The sequence below is a fragment of the Astatotilapia calliptera genome, chromosome 15, assembly GCF_964374335.1.
Source record: "Astatotilapia calliptera chromosome 15, fAstCal68.1, whole genome shotgun sequence".
In the NCBI taxonomy this organism is placed as follows: domain Eukaryota; kingdom Metazoa; phylum Chordata; class Actinopteri; order Cichliformes; family Cichlidae; genus Astatotilapia; species Astatotilapia calliptera.
Window position 1 is genome coordinate 40,172,823 of NC_137436.1, and position 22,896 is coordinate 40,195,718.

Genomic DNA, 22,896 nt, shown 5'->3' on the forward strand with positions numbered 1-22,896 from the left:
AGCCGCTGTCTTTAGTTTCATTTTATTTGGGTTCACATCACATCATCACGAGCTTTAGTCAGGCTACAAATATTAACTTGCTGTTGTTGGAATATTTGTTTGAAAGGTTAATTCAGATGGATCTTTCTGTTAAACGGCCCACTCGGATTGTTTAAATCCCAGCAGGGCCTTCTTTCTGTGGGCGCCGTTAGAGCCGTGCTCGCTGCTTCCTGCGTACTGTCCCCGTTATGTTCCCTGAGGGATTATCCAGAGGAAGGAGTACCTGTGATGGGAAAAAGATACTAATGTCCACAACCCGATCATTTAAAGAATATGAAGGGTCATTTGTGAGAACAGAACTTACTTCATCATTGTTGACAATACCCATTCTTGTCATGTCTATGGTGAAGTAATGCTCATTGGGCATGATGATCTCTATTTCATCCACCTAAAAGAAAATGTGTACTTTAGCATGCCTGTTATATACAGTATGTAGCTTTTTATTCAATTTCCAACAACTGTGGAGATGTAATTTGCATGTTTGTCCTTTTTTAGGACTCAGAGTTGGTTAGATTTCAACTGTGAAGTTGTCTAAACAGTTTATGTATCTCAAAAAGTGATAAGATTGAGTTTGATGATTTCACGATCTAAAGGAAGTACCTCAGGAAGTCGATCCAGGACTAGAACCTGAGTTTCATACAGGGTCTTCTGCACTGAGGGCGAGTACTCCCCGCGATCATAGGGGCCAGCAAACTTCTCAATAATCGTCTCCTTCACAGTCTTCCTATAAGAATGAAGAATATAAAGCTTCAGATGTGAACTATATTTATGAACTTTGAACTATATTGGTATACGTCAGCTGAGGTCTTTCTTGACGCTCGTAAGTCAGGCAGTTACCAAGCAGCGTCAAAGTCAGTGTCCTGGATCTTGTTGTAGCGCCACCTCGAGTACACAGAGGTGCAGAAAAACCTGTCCTTGGCGTCTTTCAGAGTAGTGAAGCGGTCTCTGTAGAAACCTTCAAAACCAGACTGGGTGGTTTTCAGCACCTTCATATTCTTCACCCCACTGTGGACCACAGGGATGCCTGCGTGGAGCACAGATCAGCCCGTGAGGGTGGAGTGATGTGAAACATGGCAAACAACTTATGAAAATGGTGCTAATCATGAACCTGTGATCAACAGTGTGCAAGGGCTTAGTCATAGCTTTAGCTGCCTTTGTTAACAGTATTTGCACCACAAGTCAAATAGTACGTTTTGATTTACTAAACACGCTTCAAGAGTTAAAACTTGACTCAAAGTAATTTGTGACAGCCATTAACCTCTGATGTTTGTTTGTTTTTTCACATGTATTTGCCGGCTACTGAGCAAGTGGAGGCTGCAAAGGGAGAACGCCCTCTTCAGCAGAACAGAGCTCAGCGATCAGATCTTGGCCTACCTACATGCTGTAGTTCAGGCGTGGGCAACTCCAGGCCTCGAGGGCCGGTGTCCTGCAGGTTTTAGAATCTCACCCTGGGTCAACACACCTGAATCACATGATTAGTTCGTTACCAGGCCTCTGGAGAACTTCAGGACATGTTGAGGAGCTAATTTAGCCATTTAAATCAGCTGTGTTGGTTCAAAAAACCTAAAACCTGCAAGGACACAATGGCCCTCGAGGCCTGGAGTTGCCCACGCCTGCTGTAGTTTGAACTGTCATGATAGTGCAGTGATTAGCACCGTCACCTCACATCAAGAAGGTTCCAGGTTTGAACCTCTTACTTGGTTGGGGTGTTTTTGTCTGACAAAAGTATGACAACACACACGTAAGTTTAGCTGTAAACTATTGTAACCCTGGTGATGGACTGGTCATCTGTCCAGCTTAGGGTAACACTAAACTTAAAAACTAAAGTAACTGAAATCTAAATAAAAATCTATACCTTTGGAAGAAAATTAAAAACTTAAATAATTGTATGTTAAGAAAACTAATTTAAAAATATAGCAGAAATGTGCTTGTCTGTGTTTACACATTCAGCCTAACCACACTTTGGTCCAGCTATTTATTGAGACTTGGGATCACGACATGGGATTAAACGGTGCTGTATTTGTGTAAGATCTTCTGAAAAGCTTTAATTTTGTCTCCTGACAAATTGCCTCCATATAATCATAATTAAAACTAACAATGAAAACGTTGCTAAAAGGAGCAAAAGTAATTTGGAAACTAAACTGGAAACAAAAATTCTAAATTAAAAAAAATACAAAACTTGAATTAATATAATAATAATTATTATTAATACTGTTAATAAACCAGAGTGTATTCAGTCCGTCACTGTCCAATGACAGCTTGGATAGCATGTAAGCAAATACACTGTTTGCGTGTTTTTGTGAGAGTGTGTGATTACCACCGATAGTCTGTTCAACATCACAGAAGCGGTAAGCTTCTGGGCTGAATATAAACGCATGAGCATGCTCTACCCCACTCTGAGAGAAAAAAAAGACAAGGGTCATGTTTTACGATGGATTATCACCTGCAACATTTGATCGGGTTAATGTGCGCTTGATTTATGTTGCTGCTCAAATAGCTGTTAAAAAGGTCAACTCTTGTGAAGCTGCACCGTCCTGTGTTTTACCTTCTCCAGCCTTCTCCACGGAGCTTCCTCCATGTAAACTTTGGCCTTCAGCACATGGTTAAAAGAGGTTAGGAAATGATTGCAGATATCCAGGGAAAACTGTTCGATGTTCTTTATCTTGACAGAGAAACAAGCAGGTTGACAGGCTGTAAAAGACCTCAATAACAAATATTTTAGCAGTTGAAATAGCAATAACAGGTCTTCCCTGTTCCTCAAAACGGTGTTAGACTCACCCCTCTGAGCTTGGCCAAACCGTGGACAGTGTTTTTAATGGTGTCAGTAGGGATGATGTCTGAGTTGTCTCCAGTTAGATAATCTTTGCGTGACTTGAGCGTGAGCTCCACATCAGCCTTCACCTCAATGATAGAATGCTGTCTTCCCTGCCTCCGGACGACCAGCACCTTCACCGTTTTCTTGCCGTAACCTGTTCGCACAAACTCCACTTTCTGCATGTGTGAGAAATAGTTGTAATAAGATGGCACACTTAAACAGTTTCCAGTGGTAGAGGTGTTTCGTGCCACAGTGTCATCTTAGAGCTACAAATATAATATTTCTTATCCCTTTAAAATGTTGTCTTTGGATAGTTTGCAGTGAAGTTTCTCGTGTGCATTTGCAGGAGCTTGTTAAATATATCTCCGTATTCCAACATTAATTAAAAAAACCTGAAATCAGATATTGTCTGAAAGTACACGAGTACTACAACATCAAATAAAAAAAAGACTTTTACTTTGTGAGGAATTAGAAATGTTTTAAAAACTAACCTTTAAAGATCACGGTTTGACCCTGTGGCCACTGAACCCTGAGATAATTTCCAGTGCTATCAATCTACCGTCAGAAACATTAGTCATGTTCTATCGTTTAAGTTTTACTGTTTCCTTCTACAACTTTCTGAAATGTTACCTGATCTGAAGCGTTTGCCATGGTGCCTTCCTCTTCTTTACCTGCTGCCCTTCAAACAGTCTCCAGTAAATGGGGCTCCTGCTACAGGAGGAGGACTTTCTACAGAGGGTGGCATTAACTTTGCACTCAGGCTATTGGAAGCTGAAGTTTAACCTCTTTTATTTGTACTGTGTGATGCACTGTATTCCACTCAGAGAAATGCAGAGGCATGCACAAACACTGTTTACATGTACAGCCACAAAGAGAAAGATGTGAGTGCATTTCACATGAATTCATTGTTGCAGTCAGGTTCAATCTTGACCGACACCTAATTTCTTTATATTTTGCCAGAAAAATAAGAAACAGGTTTATTGAAACACATGCAAACATAAACGGAGATGCAGTAGATGAAGCAAAAACATCTGAAATTAGGAGTCTGTACAGCACTGTAGTTTGCACTCCCTATGCTCATATAAAGACTATAAACTTTTTTCTTCTAAATATAAAGAACAGTTTTGAGTTTCCACCTTTATGAATTACATTTATATTATGCTTTTTTTGTTTTTACGCAAATGCGCTGTATATTGTGTGGACAGCATATTGTTTTTTTTGTTTTTCTTCCTTTTGCATATGTCACACATAAATTTTAATATTAGAAAAAGATCATCAGAGTAAATAAAAAATAAGGTTTTTAAATGATGATTTCCTTTAAGTGAAATTAAGTGAAATAAGCTCTTCAAACCTGCCCGTGTAGGGTTGGAGAGTGAAAAAGTAATTTAGAAGTAAACCTAATACCAGCCTTGGTATCAAGATCTGTGCCTCCTTGAAGGGGTCTTTTCATTTCCTCAGTAATAAGAAAGTTTGGATGGTTCAGCTCAACATGTACAATAGTGATAAGTTTAAAAGTTTAAATTCAGTTACTTTAATGCAGGATGTTTTCTGTCTGAACGTGCTTTGCTTTAAATTTAAAAGAATATCTTTATAGAAGGATGCTCTATGCACCGTGTGCGCAGCGCAAAGGACTGATCAGTCAGCTGCTTCCACTGAGGAACTAAAGATCCCGTTAACATAGTTTTGTTATTAAGGAGGAAAATAGTTCTTCTGTTTATTCCTACATGCTTTAGTTGCTTCACCGTTTGAATATATTTAAAGATCCATCCATCCATCGTCTTCCACTTATCCGGGGCCAGGTTGTGGGAGCAGCAGCCTAAGCAGAGAAGCCCAGACCGCCCTCCCCCCAGCCACCTCCTCCAGCTTGTCCGGGGGAACACCAAGGCGTTCCCAGGCCAGCCGAGAGATATGATCTCTCCAGCGTGTCCTGGGTCTGCCCCGGGGCCTCCTCCCGGTGCTGCAGACCCCCCTGTGAATTGCTACCTTATCGTAGTGGAGGGGTTTGTGTGTCCCAGGAATCCCAGGGGCTATGTTGTCCACGGGCTTCTGCTCCCTGGTAGGGTCTGCCATGGCAAATTGGTCCTGGGTGAGGGACCAGACAAAGAGTGATTCAGAAGACCCCTATGAGAAGAACACTTCACCCCGCCTAGGGTTACCAGGACCCTGCCCTGGAGCCAGGCCCAGGGAAGGTGCCCGAGAGCGAGCGTCTGGTGGCCAGGACTTAGTCCCTAAAAAGGGACATGGGTCCTTCTTCCTGCAGGCCCACCACCCGCAGGAGGCATCGTAGGGGTCAGGTACATTGTGTGCCGGGCGGCGTCCAGGAGCGGAGCACCTGGCAGACCGATCCCCGGCTACCAAGACTATGTTTAAAGAGTTTCCTCAACAATAAACTGGATGAGCTTATGAAATCCAGTTTGGCTTATAAACATTACAAAAAGGAGCTCAGAGATGTGACTTTGTCAGACTTCAACTATGAGTTGTTTTACCAAAGAGACGTTTCCCCTTTTACAGTCAACATGTGGTTTCATTGTAAAATTAAGACCTGACCAGTACAGTAATCAGGTGTTTGCATAATTAAAAATCAGCAACACAAAAAACATTAACATACAGTACATATATAAATAATACGAGGACAAGTAAAGTAGCTGATCTGTCAAGGTTGGCAAAAAATAAAAATCTATAAACATTCTGAAACATTTAATTGCTGACAGAGTCATTTCAGTATTTTCCCGTCATGTGACAACATCTTATGACTTCCCATTTTTGCATCTAAAAGCAGATGTGCTGGTTTCACAATCAGAAAGCAGCAGATTTCAGATTTCCCTTTCGTCAGTCGCTGCCGTGTTGACTTCAGCTGCAGGAGTCACTCAGGATGATCTCACGCTTTAGTTTATCCTCACAGATTTTTGTGCTTTTGTGTTGCACAGTTTGTGGTGCTGACATTTCATGTAGAAATGAAGAAGGCGAGGCAGTCGATTGGTGAGTTAATATGATATTTTTAAATATTAATGCCTCCATATTCATACTGATGATTAATTCCTTCAATTTTCCCAAGAAAAGACACGTGGTTTTCTGTCTCTTTCCTTCTAAGGTTTATCGTCTACAAACTGCCTAAATACAGAATCGATGACATCGGCAGTGGGGTGGAGTACATGTACTTGGATTCATCAAAAGAAGGCTGGGAAATGAGTAAATACACGATTAACTCCAGCCAAGGAGCCATAACAAACACACTGAACCAGCTTTACATGGGAAAAGAGTACAAGGTGAGATTATTCCGTCTTTTTGTGGGTTTTTATATGATGAGTGAGACTTTAGTTTGTTAATGGGAATTATCAGAGATAATGCTCGTGCCAGTTTGCTGAGTAGGAACTCTTTTATTTAATATGAGGAACTGAGTTGACACTGAACAGTCAGAAACAACACAAACTACCAGTTTGGAGTGTATGTAAGTCTGGAGTTTATGTAAGATCTTAAAGTAATCAGGACAAATAAACTAGGTGTCAGGGAAATATTTAGTTCAGTTTCCCCAGGCAGACAGAAAACAAACATTTCTCTGAAATATCTTTGCTATAAGAATGAAGCCATTAGCTGGTTATTGTGGCATTCTTCTTCTTCTTCTTTGTTCTTTCAGTTGGTCCCTTATTCCATTTGCCATTAACGTAAGCCAAAGTGTAATAAGGTGTAATAAGCATTTTGGTTTTGCAGGGCGTCCCTAATGTCACCTCTCAATTATTCTTCTTGTATAAAAGAACTTGCATAAATAACTTTCACTTGTATAAAATAACAAATGTTGTTGTTTTGGGGGTCTTTTGGCAGTCAAACACCTCAGTGTATGCACTCTATAACGACGCCCCACCAGACCTGAAATACATTCAAAAATATGGACACACTAAAGGTACGGTACAGTCGGCAGGAAGAAATCTGCTTCTTTCCTCTTCTTTTCATCTCAAGACTTTTATTCATTATTGTGACCACGCAACAAGATTGATCAGGTTTTATTCCCAGAGTTTTCACTGTCAGCAGAAAATATAGCAGCGCTATGACTGCCATAGTTTTTCTTCACTCTGTTGACACATGTGCAAAGTAAAGGTGGAATGTCCAGGAAAGTCTGTTTTACATTTTCCACCTTTAATAATAATAATAATAATAATAATAATAATAATAATGGATACTTTATTGATCCCCATGGGGAAATTACTTGTTTTTCTCTGCATTTGACCCATTCACTCAGTGAAGCAGTGGGCAGCCCACTAAGCAGGCGCCCGGGGAGCAGTGTGTAGGGACGGTACCTTGCTCAGGGGTACCTCAGGGTAGCCGTTAAGTGGATTCGAACCGCCGACCTTCCGATCATGGGGCGACCACTTTACCTACTGAGCTATCCCTGAAGGTAGTTATTGTGTATATATGTAGCCACACTATGTTACATGTACAAGTGCACAACTATTCCCCATGCAACAGTGCAAGTTACAGCATTTTTTGTGTCTGTGACAGTTACCGGCAGATGCATTTCCAGACTGCTAGTCAAGCTTTGGAAAAAGAAAAAATCAATAGGGTTTAGGTTTCCTCTGCCTGCAATAGGGTGTTGTAGGGGGAGGACACGGGCAAAGACCATCTGTCCGATAGCTCCAACTGCACATTTGACTCTTATCAGCAACACAACACACAACAAATCTTTCTGCATCTGCGTGCTGGTTCGCATGTATCTGTGTGTAATCATTCCAACTTTCGTATGTTTGTGTGTGTCCTGCAGGAGCACTGCTCTTTGACCGCGCTCAAGGTTTCTGGTTGTCGCACAGCATTCCCCATTTCCCTTCCTTCCCCGAGAAAGGGTACCTATACCCGTCGTCTGGCAAAGTCAATGGCCAGACTGCACTGTGTGTGACCTACCAGTACCAACAGTTTCTTCATATAGGTGAGCTCTCATGAAGCACAGAGCGAAAATCTCCTTTTTTTCTGTGAACCCACTGAAAAAAACCTACAAATATGTAAAAAAAAACCTTTTAATAGTTGATCTATTACTTAATTACTTTGGTGTCGTATGAATGAGGGAGATTCTTTACCAACAGGAAATACTGTAAAATCCTGGTAAATGTTCAAAATTATGCACTCCTTCACATTTTCCACAGCCTAATGGTGGGCCGGACTCGGCTGGGCCGATTCTGGACCCCGAGCCTTATATTCAGCACCCCTGGTTTAATGCAAAGCAATCATCAGCTTTTTTCTTTTACATGCATACACACAGTTAAACATCTGGACAATAAGAGAATTTTTGTAATTTTGCCTCCGTTCACGATCACGATGTAATTTGAATCAAGATGTGAAATCCAGACTTTCAGCTTTAATTCAAGGTGATGAACTGTTTGTTCAATTGTTGAATTACAGGCAGTTTTATACACGTCTCCCCATTTAACGGTACATAAAGATTCAAAAATCATTTTAAATGTGCGCAGAGTTTTAAATTATTTGGAGTTTTTATGCTGCTCTGCTTTTTTCTGGATTTCTCACTGAGCAAATGTGTAAAATGAAATTTTAAGGTTATTAATAAGGTGATTTGTTTCTTTTGTTTGGAAACCCCACATTGCACACAAGTATTATAATGAACCTGTGAAATTGTTTTTGCTACGAAGCGTGTCTGAGGGAAACTTTAGGGGATTTCCTCACACGTGTTCAGCTACTCGGAATTATTCTGTGTTTCTGTGGTGATCATAACAGTTTCACTATAATAGTATTTTATTTGAATTACTATGTTTTTTATTAATAATCAATTTTTTCACATTTTACCAAGTTAATGTGTCAACAAAGTGCTTACAAAGAAAGACTGGAGGACATTTAATTTAGCTAAATGTAATATCTGCTATATAAAAAGCCTTGAATGCGAAAATTCGATATTTGCCAAGAATTTAATTAATAAACTTGATGAGACTAACAGTAAAGAATCAACATCAGTGTCATTATCGTAAATGCTCATTGCGGCTGTAAGGAATACTCTCGCTATACGACCATCTAATATACATCATCTCTTATTTCTCTCCTCTTCAATCTCCAGCAAAGCAGTTGGTCTACCTTTACCCACGTTTCTATAACTGCTCTGTTCCTGCTGCATTCTCGGCTGACCTGCCACAGCTGGCCCAGTTATGTGCGGACTCCAAACCACAGCTGTCCTCCAATAAGAGAATGGAGCAGCTTTTTTCAGCTGGAGGGGAAAAGTTTGTCAGTTTTGCTAAATCTGAAAACTTTGTGGATGGTAAGATACCCCGCATGCCCTTTTTTAAACTTTTAGGCATTTACTTGCTCATCGTGTACATTTTAGAAGAGCAGACTTCTTTCCTGTAGCCTGCTGCCATGTTTGCACATTTCACTCGTCGACCACAGTCACTGATTATCAGGCGCAGACACGCTATCGTCGCTGCACAGTGACGTGCATTATCACGTCCCAGCCGGGGCTTTCAAAGTATACTCACAGCTGCTTTGACTTTTGGATCTTAGTTACATGCAGTATTTTGTTTCTCAGTTTGTGTATATGTATATTTTTATTATTTAGAGAGAATAATTATCCACACAAAGGTTTATTTATGCATGAAAACAACACAGAGCTCACAATGTATTTATTTTACCATAATCATACATAATGCAAAAGGAAGTGTGAGCTTATCACGTTTGCATTTCCTTTATTCTCATATCATTTGGCAAATTGCCAAAACAACTTGAAAAATGCTATTTAATGGTATAAAAACATTATACGTTTCATTTAGCACAATGATTCGAGTACAGACTACTCTAGTACCTGACATGTTTTTCTGTTGGCTTTCATTCAGATATCTACACAGGCTGGGTGGCTCAGGAACTGGGCGCCGACCTTTTAGTGGAGTCCTGGCAGAGACAAGGTCACGACCTGCCCTCCAACTGCTCACTGGCCAAACACACCATGAACATTAAGAAAATCCAGCTTCCCAGATCAATCCTGTTTTATTCGCACTACGACCACTCAAAGTGGTGCGTGTCACGACTTTATGAGGACCAGGTGACCTGCCTGGGAGACCTGAACAGAGAGATGGGCCAGCTGTGGCGAGGTGGCGGTCTGATCTGTTCCTCCAACCCTTTGATTTATAAGGCCTTCAGGCAGGTGGTGGATTGGTACATTCAGTGCTAATTGAGAAGGAAAAGCAAAGTGATTAAGAATCAGTGTGACACTGGCTGACAGTGGCAGAGCGAGACACGATGATTCTGTCTCCAGGGTTGACTGCTATGTAGAAGTAACATAGAGACTCACATATAATAATGTATGTGTATAATTGAATTCAGTTTTATATATACAGCTCCAAATCACAACAACAGTCACCCGAAGGTGCTTTATATTGTAAGGTCGACCCTACAACAATACATACAACAATCATATGACACCTTATGATCAAGCACTTTGGCGACAGTGGGAAGGAAAAACTCCCTTTTAACAGGAAGAAACCTCCAGCAGAACCAGGCTCAGGGAGGGGCGGGGCCATCTGCTGCCACCAATAATAATGTATTTACAATTTAAACTGGTGAATAAGCTTTTGAAAAATAGCAGTGACTGCATGTTAATTATGTGGTGGATACACTTAGTTATCCACCTTTGTTTGAGTTAAAGCAGCTGTATGGAACCAGCAGCCCACAAGTATAAATAGATTTAAAAAAATAATACTTTCAATTCAATAAAACAAAACAGAAATAAGGTTAGTAAGACTGTAGATCACAGCCGCACATTGTTTCAGGAGATGTCAGCGGCTGTGTGTTTAAACAACCATGTCTGCACAATGTCTGCACAATGTCTTGCTCCTTTTACAAAAGGAGCAAGAGACAAAATCATTGATCTATGTCGCTTCCTTTCATCCAGCAGAGATGAAACTATAACACTATTAGTGCTACAGATAAAAGGTTTTGTAATTTTCTTTTGAATCTTTGGGTGTTTGTATTCATATTATTTTAGCACAGTGTGTGCACTTGTGTTATGATGCTACATATTTGAAGTTGTTTTTACGTTTTATAAGTTCTGCAATAAATATATGGAACCATATGTTGTAGTATGATGTGCAACATAATAAAGACTGACAACATTAAAATCTGGTCTACTGCTCAGTGAGACTGAGGTACATGTAGTCTAATGGAATCTATTTTATTTTATTTTGTTTTATTTGGTGCCTCTGGAGTAGTCATCATCATGTTTGTTCAGTTTCTATTTCCACTGAAGAGGCACTTGGCCTGTAACTGTGTGTGCGTTTAGTGTTTGGGGTAAATAGTGTCACCTACTGGCCAGACCAGGTGACTCATACAATTCATTCAAATGATTTTCCGACTATCTACAATTCGATACTACTCATGCAAACTAGAGCAGGCAGTAGAGAAGAAAGAGTACAACTAAAATCCAGTAAAGTGCAATAAGTAATATGTATTATAGACAGTCGTGTGAAAAGGAGAGTACAGCCTCTTTCAACAACAAGCTTTTGTTTATCAGGGGCATATTTAAAAAACACATCTGGTCCTCAGCAGGTCTTAAAATTAAGTTAATACAGTGTCAAATGAACAAAGGTGAAGAAAACTAAGTCAAAATGCAGAAACAGCAAATGAAGAACTCAGTATGCTCTCAATGCTTTCATAGGAGTTAAGAAGGTAAGATCAGGTAACATAATGGCAAGAAAGAAAACATCAGCAATGATAGAGAAGCAAATGTTTCTGCTCATCAATCTGGGAAGAGATATGAGAAATTATACAGTGAGAAAATGGAAAATGTTTAAGACAGCTGACAATCTTCCCAACAGTGGATATCGAAGCAAATTCACCCCAAGGTCAGACTGTTCAGTGCGCAGAGAAACTGCAAAACACTCGTGAGCTACATCTCCTGCTCTACAGGCCTCGGTTACCATGGCAGATTTTTAAAGTTCATGGCAGCACAGTTAGAAAACAAGCCGTGCTTGCTCAGCAAGCCATGAATACAAGTTATACATTCAGTCGTTTTGTTGCTTAGAAAAAGAAAAAGCCTTTTCTCTCTGAACTGAACAGCTTAGCTTTACAATGTTGCCTCTGAATAAACCACAAGACTTCTAGAACAGTGTCCTTTGGACAGACAAGGCCAAAGTGGACATGTTTGTCCATAATGCACAGCGCCATTTTTGGCAAAAACCAAACATAGCATATCAGCACAAACAGATCATGTCACCTATCAAGCATGGAGGTAGACAGGTGATGACAGGATCTGGGCTTCTTCCAGTCACCGAGTGGACGATGAAGGTCTGAGGTCGTCTGCCTGACAGCTTGGACTAGGTTGAGATCGGGTGATGCAACAGGACAACAACCATATTCAAAGCAGCAAATCAAGAACAGAATGAGTGTAAAAATAAATAAATAAATCACGGTGGCCAAATCTCAATCCAGGCAGTCAACCTGACTGAAATACTGTGGCGTGACTTTGAGAAAGCTGTGCAACAAATGCCCACAAACCTCAGTGAACTGAGGAAATGTTGTAAAGAAAAGTGGGTTAAAATGACTCCACAGTGACGTGAAAGACTGATAAAGTCATACAGAAAATGATTATGTCAACATATTGCTGGTAAAGGTGGAGAATTATTTTTTTTGCACGCTGTTTCCGAATTCTGGTTTTGTTTTAGTTCAATAAAAAATGTTCTTGTTCATCTCAAATTGTATTTATGTAATGATAAGACAAGCTAAGGGTCTAAGTCCGTTTTTTACTTGAACTGAACTTTCTTTTTCACCTGACTCTGACATATTTCTACATGTACACTATGTGCATGAGAAAACTGGTTCTAAGAGCGCAGCAAACAATTTTGTTAACTGATTGAGGATCTGGATGCTTAAAATGTTGCCATGTGGTTGCAGTAATTGAGATTGTGCTAAACCATGCATCAGTTTCACATTGACTACACTTTCTCAGAAACATAAGAAAAACAAAGTCACATATATATTCTTTCAAAAAGCAAGTCAAACTGGAACATGCAGGGCTCAGACGGCACAAAGCCTCGTGACAGCGTCACCTGGTCAAAACAGGCATGGCAACATTGTAAAAAACAAAAAAGGAAGATCTATGGTGACGGCTTTGAGCAACAAGGAAGTTGTTGCTGACACATCGAATGCAGATATGGGTGACGGTTTCAGTTAGCAGTAGATGTGACAAAGCAGCTTTGTGAAACACATCTAAAGCTCACTGAGAAGGAAAATGGAAACAAGTAGATATGTAAGTAAATGTTTACATATTTCAAAATATATTCTACAAATAATAACAACTGACCCGGGTGTGTTGCATAATACTGAGATGATCTATTTACATAAACAGGCTGAACACAAAGTAAATGCATAGTTATCCTGTGTATAAAAACACAGTACATGAGTACCGTGTGTCATAGCTTATCAAACACAATGTGAACAGAATATTACCACATGAAACTAGTATTGATGCATTTATCATGACCCTAGATTACACCCACCAATAAGCATGCTATTATAAAATGCAACAAACTATTTTATACTGCTGCATGATTTGGCATTATTGGCATTATAATACAATGTCCATGGTGTGTTTGACTTGCAAATATATTTTTCAGTAGTGGACGACTGACCTCTTGTAAGCTGAGGAAGTGGCTTGACAGAAATGCAGAAGTCTTACACACTTACAGATTGTTTACATCAAGGATCTTTACTTATAGCGTCCAACATATAGCTACAATAAGAAAGTGAGGATGTGTGGGATCACAACAGAAAACCTGATAATGCAGCGTTCATAAAACAAACACAGATTAGGTCACGTGATGACAAGTTTTCCAGATAAGACTGTAAACCCTGTTCATATTTAGAGATGTTTAGAGTCTATATTGTGTTACTCGAAACTGAATGATTGAGGTAGATCTTGAGTTGTATTGCCGCTGTGATGAACTGATACATCTTTCACCATTTTATAAACTAAAGCGTGTTGGGGGGGCAGAAATGTCAGAAGGAGAAACGGAAAATTTGTAACTTCATAGGCTGCCACGCTGGGAGGCTGTGTTTGGTAAATGATGTGAGCAGAGACGTGTTACATGTGTGGTAAGTGGTGCAACTTAAGTCGTCTGTCTAAAGTAGCTCGCAGGGTTTGCAGAAGTAAAGACGTAACTGACATAAGTTTATGTCAGTCAGATAAAGTTCATCAGTGTTTAAACAGAAGCTGCAGGTTCACTGGTGGCTTTAATTGTGTTACACTGTATTAAAGACCTTCTGCTTTGTGACGGTGTTGTTGAATGCAGACAGCCTCCTGTTTTTGTGGTTCTAGCAACGGTTATGTTTGACTGTTTCAGACCAGTGTGATGGGATTCCTCTTGAGTGTTGGGATCCTTTTTCAGGGGTGTGACTCAGCGGTAAAATGCAGGAATGACAGAGGAGACGAAGTTGACTGGTTTGTAGACATTTTGAATTTCTGCCAATGGGTTTAATGTAAATGCATAAGAAAACATCTTCATCTACATTCTTTAGGTATATTTTGTACAAGCGTCCCAATGAGGATAAACTTGGATTGTCATACTTTTACATGGATGAGAGCACCAACGGATGGATACTCAGCCAACAGAACATCAACAGTGATTCTGGCACTCTCGCAAACACCCTGAGACCTCTTTTTGACTTCTATGACAGAAAGGTGAGGTATTATAGGATATATGTCTCACTAGCATGGCACAGTGAATAATCTGAATACCATTTCAGAGTTGTTGTGGTGTTGCTCGTCTATCCAGATCGAAGGCTTTGGATACATGCTCTACAGCGACCAGCCTCCAAAGCCGTATGTTGCTCCTCCATCGTTTGGTCACAGTAAAGGTGGGCACAACATTGTCTCAGCTGACGCGTCCTCTGTCTGAAAGACCCAAATGTAGCAAAGCTCAGTTTGTGTTTCTGACTTTCTACAGGAGTTGTGTTGTTGGACAAAACGTCTGGAGTTTGGCTTTCACACAGTACACCCAAATTTCCAGTATATCGCAGTAAAGCCTTCTGGCCTGATAATGGAAATGCAAACGCTCAAGCATTTATGTGCGTGACTTACCCATATAAGCAGTTCAAAGAAATAGGTATGTCAACAGGTAAACAGCTCAAATCAGTTTCGTAGAACTAGTGAAAGTGCACTTTAACAACTTGTATCTGAATTCTTAGGAGTGCAGCTCAAGTACATCCATGCTTATTCGTATGACTCTGAAATCCCAACAACCTTTCACAATGAGCTGCGGTGTGTGGCACAGCGAGACTGCTACCCGAAAAAGGAACCCTGGTTTAGTCAGGCGACGCTGACTTCTTCACGCGGTCGTAACTTCATCAGCTTTGCAAAATACACACGCTTTGGTGATGGTAAGTGTTTTCAGAAAGAAGACATATTTCAGGAGGGATGAATTCATGTTGTATTGATCACAAACATAAGACCCTTGTGATGGACCGAGTTGAAAAACAGGAGGAGCCCAGGAATTATTAGAAAAATATAATTTCCATTTATTTAACCCCCAAAAATTATATTTACAAGACTAATAAATGTTGAGCTCATAAAAGAGGTCAAAGAAACAAAACTGAACTCAGGCAACGACTGCAACCTTAACAAACCAAATGACTGCCCCAAACGTACATAATTGACCTAAACATGAAATGACATACAAGGGTATATATAATGGCTGATCAGACCATTGTGACACATGAGGGGTAACAAACAAAACACCATCATAAATCACAAACGATGCAGTACAATCTAGTTTGTTAATAAACTAAACACTAAAGAAGAAAATCAAAAACCCCATTAAACCCTAAACTCAAATATTTAATTAAATACAAATACTTTGTTTTTAAAGTAAAGAAAACACACATTCCCCCCCTTCAGCAGGAAGTGGTGGTGTGGTCCAATTATCTTCCCTTGTATTTAATGGTTTCAAACCCTGGCTACCATCTTTTGTCCAGCAACTCCCAGTGATGATGGCAGGTAAGAAAATAAAAAGACAAAGGTTAGTCAGAAAGCAAAGAAATGAAGTAGTATGAATACATAAGTAAACTAAATGTGCGCGCTTACAAATAGAACAAATGTATCCAAACCAATCAATAAAGTTATTGGAAACTAAAATGTATTACTATGTTCAAAATGAAGAATGAAAATACAAAAGTTACCGACTTTAGAGTGTGGCCACGGGTTTGGCCATCACACACCCCCCCACTTCTGGATCTTCCATCAGGCAGCGAGAGAGGTAATCAGCAATGGTGTTGTCTTTACCAGGGATATAGTGAATCTTAAACCGGTATGGCTGCATAGCCAGATACCACCTGGTGATTCTCCCATTAGTGTCTTTCATTCTCACCAGCCACTGCAGGGCTTTGTGGTCAGTTTGAAGGATGAATTCTCTTCCCAGCAAATAATACTTGAAAGAGTCAAGTGCCCATTTAATGGCCAAGGTTTCCTTCTCAACCGTTGCGTAGCGGCTCTCCCTTGGTAGCAGCTTACGGCTGATGTAGGCGACAGGATGTCGATCCTCTGGTGGTCCCTGCAGAAGCACTGCTCCCAAACCCCTTTCAGAAGCATCAGTCTGCAATGTAAAGTCTTTTGTGAAATCTGGTGAGTGCAGAACGGGGTCCTTACTCAGGGACTGGCGAAGGTCTTTGAAAGCTGCAACAGCTTCAGCTGTCCACCGAATCTTATTGGGACATTTTGAGCCAATCCTGTCCGTCAGTGGGGCTGCTCTAGCTGAGAAGTTGGGAATGAATCTGTTGTAGAACGCAGCCATGCCGAGGAAGGATCGCAGCTGTTTCCTGGTTTGTGGAAGAGGACATGATGCAATTGCATTAATTTTGTCAACCTGTGGTTTAATTGTCCCACCTCCAACAGTAAACCCGAGGTACTGGACTTCAGTCCTAGCAAGAGCACACTTTGCTGGATTGATGGTAAGGCCTGCGGAACACAGCCGATCCAGCACGATCCTTAGGTGATCCACATGCTCTTCCCAAGTTCCACTGAAAACAACAACATCATCAAGGTACGCACAAGTGAATGCTGAGAGCCCACAGAGTACCTTATCCATTAGCCTTTGAAATGTTGCTGGGGCCCCATGCAGACCAAATGGTAAGACTGTGAACTCGAACAATCCCCACGGAGTACGGAATGCTGTCAACTCTTGAGACCGTTTAGTGAGAGGTACTTGCCAGTATCCCTTGGAGAGATCAATGGTCGTTAGATATTTTGCCTTCCCCAAACGCTCAATGAGATCGTCAATGCGTGGCATCGGGTAAGAGTCAAATTTTGATATGGAATTGAGATACCTGAAGTCGATGCAAAAACGTATCGAGCTATCCTTTTTCGGAGCCAACACAACAGGGTTGCACCACTCACTTGTTGAAGGTTGGATGATTCCCAGAGACAGCATGAGGTCCACCTCCTCCTTTAACTCCACCAGGAAGCGTTCCGGTATCCTGTAACTCATACGCTTCACAGCTGCATCAGGTTTTAAAACAATGTCATGCTCCACCAGACTCGTGCGACCTGGGTACTTTTGAAATATGTCTGAATTAATCAGAGGTGTTACCTGAGACTGTTGCTCACTGGTGAGATGGCTCAGGTCCAGGACAGAGACTGTTACTGAAGGCAAGTAGTCATTAACTTCTTCCTCCTCATCCACGCTGTGAATAAGCAAACCCTCTGTTTTATTCTCAGTGCGTGGAATCCATTCCTTAAGAAGGTTAACATGGAGCACTCTATTCCCTCGCTGAAGACCTGGTGTAGAAACTTTGTAGGTAGTAGGTCCAAGTTTCTTCTGTACTTCAAAGGGTCCCTGCCACTTTGCCAGCAACTTGCTGTCAGAAGTTGGCAACATTACCAAAACCTTCTGGCCAGGGACAAAACTCCTGTGGCGAGCTTTTTTATCAAACAAAGTCTTTTGTTGCCTCTGAGCAGCTTCCATATGACTCTGAGCCAGTTCACTCATCTGCTGAAGCTTTTCTCTCATATGAATGACATATGAAATAACATTGACCGATTCCTCTTTACCTTGCTCTCCCTCCCATGAGTCCTTTAGCAGGGTCAATGGGCCTCTCACCTCATGGCCATAAAGAAGCTCAAATGGGGAGAAGCCAGTGGAGGCTTGAGGAACTTCCCTGTAGGCAAAAAGGAGGTATGGCAGCCACTGGTCCCAATCAGACCCTGTATCATTGACAAACTTTCGGAGCATTTGTTTGAGAGTTTGGTTGAAGCGCTCCGTCAGTCCATCTGTCTGTGGGTGATAAGGGGTTGTCCGCATACTCCTGATACCTAACAGCTTATAGACCTCTTTCAACAGTGTGGACATAAAATTAGTGCCCTGGTCAGTTAAAATCTCCTGTGGGAATCCAACCCTTGAGAACAGTTGAATCAATGAGGAAGCTACAGTTTTTGCTTTAACAGTTTTTAATGGAAAGACTTCAGGATACCTCGTAGCATAGTCTGTAATGACTAGCATAAAGCGATTTCCAGATTTACTTTTTTCTACAGGACCAACTACGTCCATGCCAAGACGCTGAAATGGTATACCAATGATTGGGAGAGGTTGGAGTGGTGCTTTGGTGGGGACTCTAATTGAAGTCTTCTGACATTGAGGACAACTCCTGCAAAACATAGCAACATCTGAGCGTAAACCAGGCCAGAAAAAGTATCGCTTGATGCGAGCGGTGGTCTTATGCTTCCCCAGGTGGCCAGCCCAGGGAATGGAGTGCCCCAAAGTAAGCACTGTTTCACGGGCTACTTTAGGGACCACTAACTGTTTAACCTGGCCGTGCTGGTGGTATAAAATGCCATCTTGCAGAATGTACAGCTCTTTATTTGTGTCAGATTCAACAGAGTCCTTTTCCTTAGCCCTCAGCAACATGGCAGACAAAGTTGGATCAGCCTGCTGCATTTGTCTGATGTTCGTAGGTACTGAAAAACCTAAAGGCATATCTGGAGCAGCCTGAACTGATGTCTTTCCAACAGTGTGTTGAAATTTTTCACGTCTTCTTTGACTGCGTGGCTTCCGAGACTTCCCGGGATCTGTCTCTAGTTCAGCCTCAAAGAAGGGTAAAGCACTGAGGGTTGCATGATGCTCATCCTGATTTTTAGTTTGAGCCCTTGTTATAGCAACATTGCACTCTTGCACTTCTCTCAACAAATCATAGATGACTGGCAGATCCTCCCCAAGAACTACAGGATAGGGCAGATTATCAGCTACACCAACCTTTAACAGATAGGGTGTCCCCTGCACTTCAATAAACAGATCAGCAGTAGGGTATGGTCTTTCATCACCATGTATACAGCAAACTGATATGGTTTCAGAGGGGCATGTGTAGTCTTTTGACACATATTTCCTGTGTACCAGAGTCTGTGTGCTGCCAGTGTCTATTAAAGCATTAATTTCTTGTCCATTAATCTTAACTGTGGTGATTTTATTTGACTGCTTTCTCTCAGATTTAATATCCACATTCCGGTGAGGCACAAAACACATCTGAGATAATTTGCTTTGATTATTAGGACACATGGGCTTAGTGTGACCTTCCTGTCCACAAAGGTAGCACACTGGTGGCCTTTTACCTGGCTTCGAGGTATTCAGAGGCTGCGTTTCCCTTGTAAAGGGCTTACCCACACCCGTCGCTGACCTCTGAGGATGCTGAGGGGGTTGCGACCGACGTGAATCTCTGGCAGCCTTCCATGCACTGTTGCTCCATGGCTGACTCTTACTTCGGGCAGCTACAAACACATCAGCCAGGGTGGCGGCCTCTGCAGCAGACTTTGGATTATGCTCCTTAATCCAGACCTGAAGCTCAGGACACAGCATTCTTAAAAACTGCTCCAAGATGATAATTTCACCAACTTCTTTTACAGTTCTGTTTTTCAGCTGAATCCATTTTTCATAAAGTTCTTTCAGTCTCGCATACAGTTCCTTGGGACTCTCATCAAAAACTTCAAGACAGCGAAATCTTTGCCTGTATGTTTCTGGGTTTATATCGTATTTTTGCAAAATGGCAGCTTTTACCTTCTCATATTGCAGTGAATCGTCCACATCCATATTAACATAGGCACTTCGAGCCTTACCAGTGAGAAGAGGAATGAGGTGAAAAATCCAGTCTGACTCTGGCCAACGACAAGCAGCTGCAATTCTCTCAAAAGTGGTCAGAAAATGTTCAACATCATCTTCAACAGCTAGTTTCTCCAGTTTAGGATGATGAATATGCACAGACTGACCTGTTAATATGGAGGCTGAGCCAGAACCCTCATGCTGAGATGTTGCTTGTGTCTGATAATCGGCTGGAGTTTCAACAGACTCTGGATCAGTTGATGTGGGCTCTGGAAGTGGGGTGGTTCTGGCCTGCACTTCCATTTGCAAAAGCCGAAACTGGTGTTGCAAACTCTTAAAACGCTGTTCTTGCAGTATAGCATCCTCTCTCTGCTTTTTATCTCGAACTTCCTGTTGTCCCATGAAAGCCTGAAGAATCCCAGCAATATCAAGGAGAGTTGGCTCCCTGGTATCCTCTCCTTCAGTGTCTCCAGCCACAACTGAAATTCCTTCTTCCATCTCCTTCTCCCTCTCTGGCTGCTGCAAGGCCTCTCTGGCCTCCATTTTATTTCCTCTCTTTGGGCGCACAGCATTCTGCATGGCTCAAAAAGTTTGTCAGGGGAGGAAAAAGGGCAGAAAAATGCAAAAAAAAATCCTGTCTCCTCGACTGAAGGGTCCCACTTCTGACACCACATGTGATGGACCGAGTTGAAAAACAGGAGGAGCCCAGGAATTATTAGAAAAATATAATTTCCATTTATTTAACCCCCAAAAATTATATTTACAAGACTAATAAATGTTGAGCTCATAAAAGAGGTCAAAGAAACAAAACTGAACTCAGGCAACGACTGCAACCTTAACAAACCAAATGACTGCCCCAAACGTACATAATTGACCTAAACATGAAATGACATACAAGGGTATATATAATGGCTGATCAGACCATTGTGACACATGAGGGGTAACAAACAAAACACCATCATAAATCACAAACGATGCAGTACAATCTAGTTTGTTAATAAACTAAACACTAAAGAAGAAAATCAAAAACCCCATTAAACCCTAAACTCAAATATTTAATTAAATACAAATACTTTGTTTTTAAAGTAAAGAAAACACACATTCCCCCCCTTCAGCAGGAAGTGGTGGTGTGGTCCAATTATCTTCCCTTGTATTTAATGGTTTCAAACCCTGGCTACCATCTTTTGTCCAGCAACTCCCAGTGATGATGGCAGGTAAGAAAATAAAAAGACAAAGGTTAGTCAGAAAGCAAAGAAATGAAGTAGTATGAATACATAAGTAAACTAAATGTGCGCGCTTACAAATAGAACAAATGTATCCAAACCAATCAATAAAGTTATTGGAAACTAAAATGTATTACTATGTTCAAAATGAAGAATGAAAATACAAAAGTTACCGACTTTAGAGTGTGGCCACGGGTTTGGCCATCACAACCCTGTAGATTGACAGTAAAACACACTGTACTCTCCACAGTACGGGCAGAGCGCACTCTTAATAGTGTTGTTTTCCTGTTTTGTTTTCCATACTATTGCAGATCTTTACTCTGGTCTTGTTACAAAAAACATTAGGGGGAATCTGTATGTTAAGAGCTGGGGAAAGATGCACCACAATCGCGGTCTGCCTTCTAACTGCAGTTCAAGCATCCCTAACCATGTGTACAACGTGAAAGAAGTAAAGCTTCCAAACAGGGAGGCCTTCAGTGATACTGTGGATCACTCAAAGTGGTGCGTGACTGCAGACGGTGACTGGATCTGCATCGCTGATATGAACCGAGAGGAGAGTCAGATGAAAAGAGGTGGAGGAGCAATATGCACTAATGACAGAGTAGTTGGGATGGCTTTCTATGGACTGATACGCAGTTTTGAACCATGTAAAGATCCACGCTCTGTTGGTAGACGAGAGCTGTGAAGGAACAACCCGAGTGTTGGACCAATATTATAAAAACCTCCGTTTAAATAAGCACATCAGCTCAGCTGTTCAGTCTTGACTCGTGCAGCTTTAGGTTCAGTTTGTTTCTAAAAGAAATCCAGAGATGGTTACAGAGTGCCTGCTTTTGTCCCTTCATTGTTCGCACGACTGGACCAAAATGCAGCAATCAGAGTTTTTAAATGTCTCGATCATGTTGTTTCATTTTTTTAATCTCTTATTAAGTTTTGTTTTTATTTCCTATCATGTCCTGTGAAGCGCTTTGTAACTTTGTTTTGATAGGTGCTATATAAATAAAGGCATTATCATTATTAAGAAAAATCGATGGACTATTAAAAACTTGATTTTATTACACAAACTTCTGTATCTGGTAGAAAAACAGTTTCGACCTCAGGGTCCTCTGCAGTGTCCTCCGTGCACCGTTACTTCAAACTAAATGAATTAAATGTGAATGATTTAATGCTCACTTGGAACTTATTGCCAGCTGTGCAAACCAAGCTCTTGCTGCAGCTCCACACATTGAAAAGCCTTTTGTACACCCTGAACCCTGCATGTTGACGTTCCAGTGGAAGGACAGGAGGAATGCCAGATAGTACGGTGTTTGTGGCTTTGCTTGTCTGTGCATGTCTATTTTCTACTTTTTCATTTATATTTTTTGGTTTTTGACACTGAGCAACTTCCACTCGCCTCCTATGTAAAAATGCAGTTCTTGTCCTCTTTGGCAGCGTCTGCTTGCAACAGGTTTTCAGCTTTCAGCTGTTTCTGTGGCACCAAAATGTTGCACCTGTAGATTAATTTCCAGAATCTTTCCAGCTTGTTCATTTTTGTGATGCGGTGTGTTAAATGCAAAACACCTTGTCATTGGAGCTGAGGTAAACAAAAGAAAAACATTTCTTTTTTTAACAGTGCAAAAACTGACAAAAATAATGGAAGGTCTTATTTCTGAAGTTTACCATAAAGTGTCTTAATTGCATTTTTTTAATGTTAACGCTCCAGGAAGTGGCTTTTTAAAATAACATGATCAGTCCTTGCCCACACCACAGCTTCCTGTTCACACCACAT

General features: G+C 41.1%; 4 protein-coding genes across 4 annotated transcripts in view; 3 read left to right on the forward strand and 1 right to left on the reverse strand.

Moving 5' to 3' along the window:
* The window catches only part of spata1 (spermatogenesis associated 1), a 327,756-nt gene that overhangs the window by 291,028 nt on the left and 13,832 nt on the right, over positions 1-22,896 (forward strand). The gene's annotated exons all lie outside the window — the stretch shown is intronic.
* uox (urate oxidase) lies at positions 7-3,741 on the reverse strand. Its single transcript, XM_026142989.2, has 8 exons — positions 3,485-3,741; positions 2,818-3,030; positions 2,585-2,701; positions 2,357-2,435; positions 877-1,063; positions 640-763; positions 344-427; positions 7-262 (listed from the first exon to the last, which is right to left on the reverse strand). The coding sequence occupies exons 1-8, from the start codon at positions 3,503-3,505 to the stop codon at positions 188-190; spliced, it is 900 nt and encodes a 299-aa protein (XP_025998774.1). The 5' UTR covers positions 3,506-3,741; the 3' UTR covers positions 7-187.
* dnase2b (deoxyribonuclease II beta) lies at positions 4,749-10,953 on the forward strand. The gene is made up of 6 exons (XM_026142350.2): positions 4,749-5,833; positions 5,946-6,120; positions 6,674-6,752; positions 7,608-7,769; positions 8,904-9,101; positions 9,673-10,953. The coding sequence occupies exons 1-6, from the start codon at positions 5,727-5,729 to the stop codon at positions 10,005-10,007; spliced, it is 1,056 nt and encodes a 351-aa protein (XP_025998135.1). The 5' UTR covers positions 4,749-5,726; the 3' UTR covers positions 10,008-10,953.
* LOC113006511 (deoxyribonuclease-2-alpha-like) lies at positions 12,849-22,155 on the forward strand. Its single transcript, XM_026142527.2, has 7 exons — positions 12,849-13,079; positions 14,173-14,270; positions 14,348-14,510; positions 14,605-14,686; positions 14,776-14,934; positions 15,017-15,208; positions 21,443-22,155. Exons 1-7 carry the CDS (start codon positions 13,062-13,064, stop codon positions 21,814-21,816), a joined length of 1,086 nt encoding a protein of 361 aa, XP_025998312.2. The 5' UTR covers positions 12,849-13,061; the 3' UTR covers positions 21,817-22,155.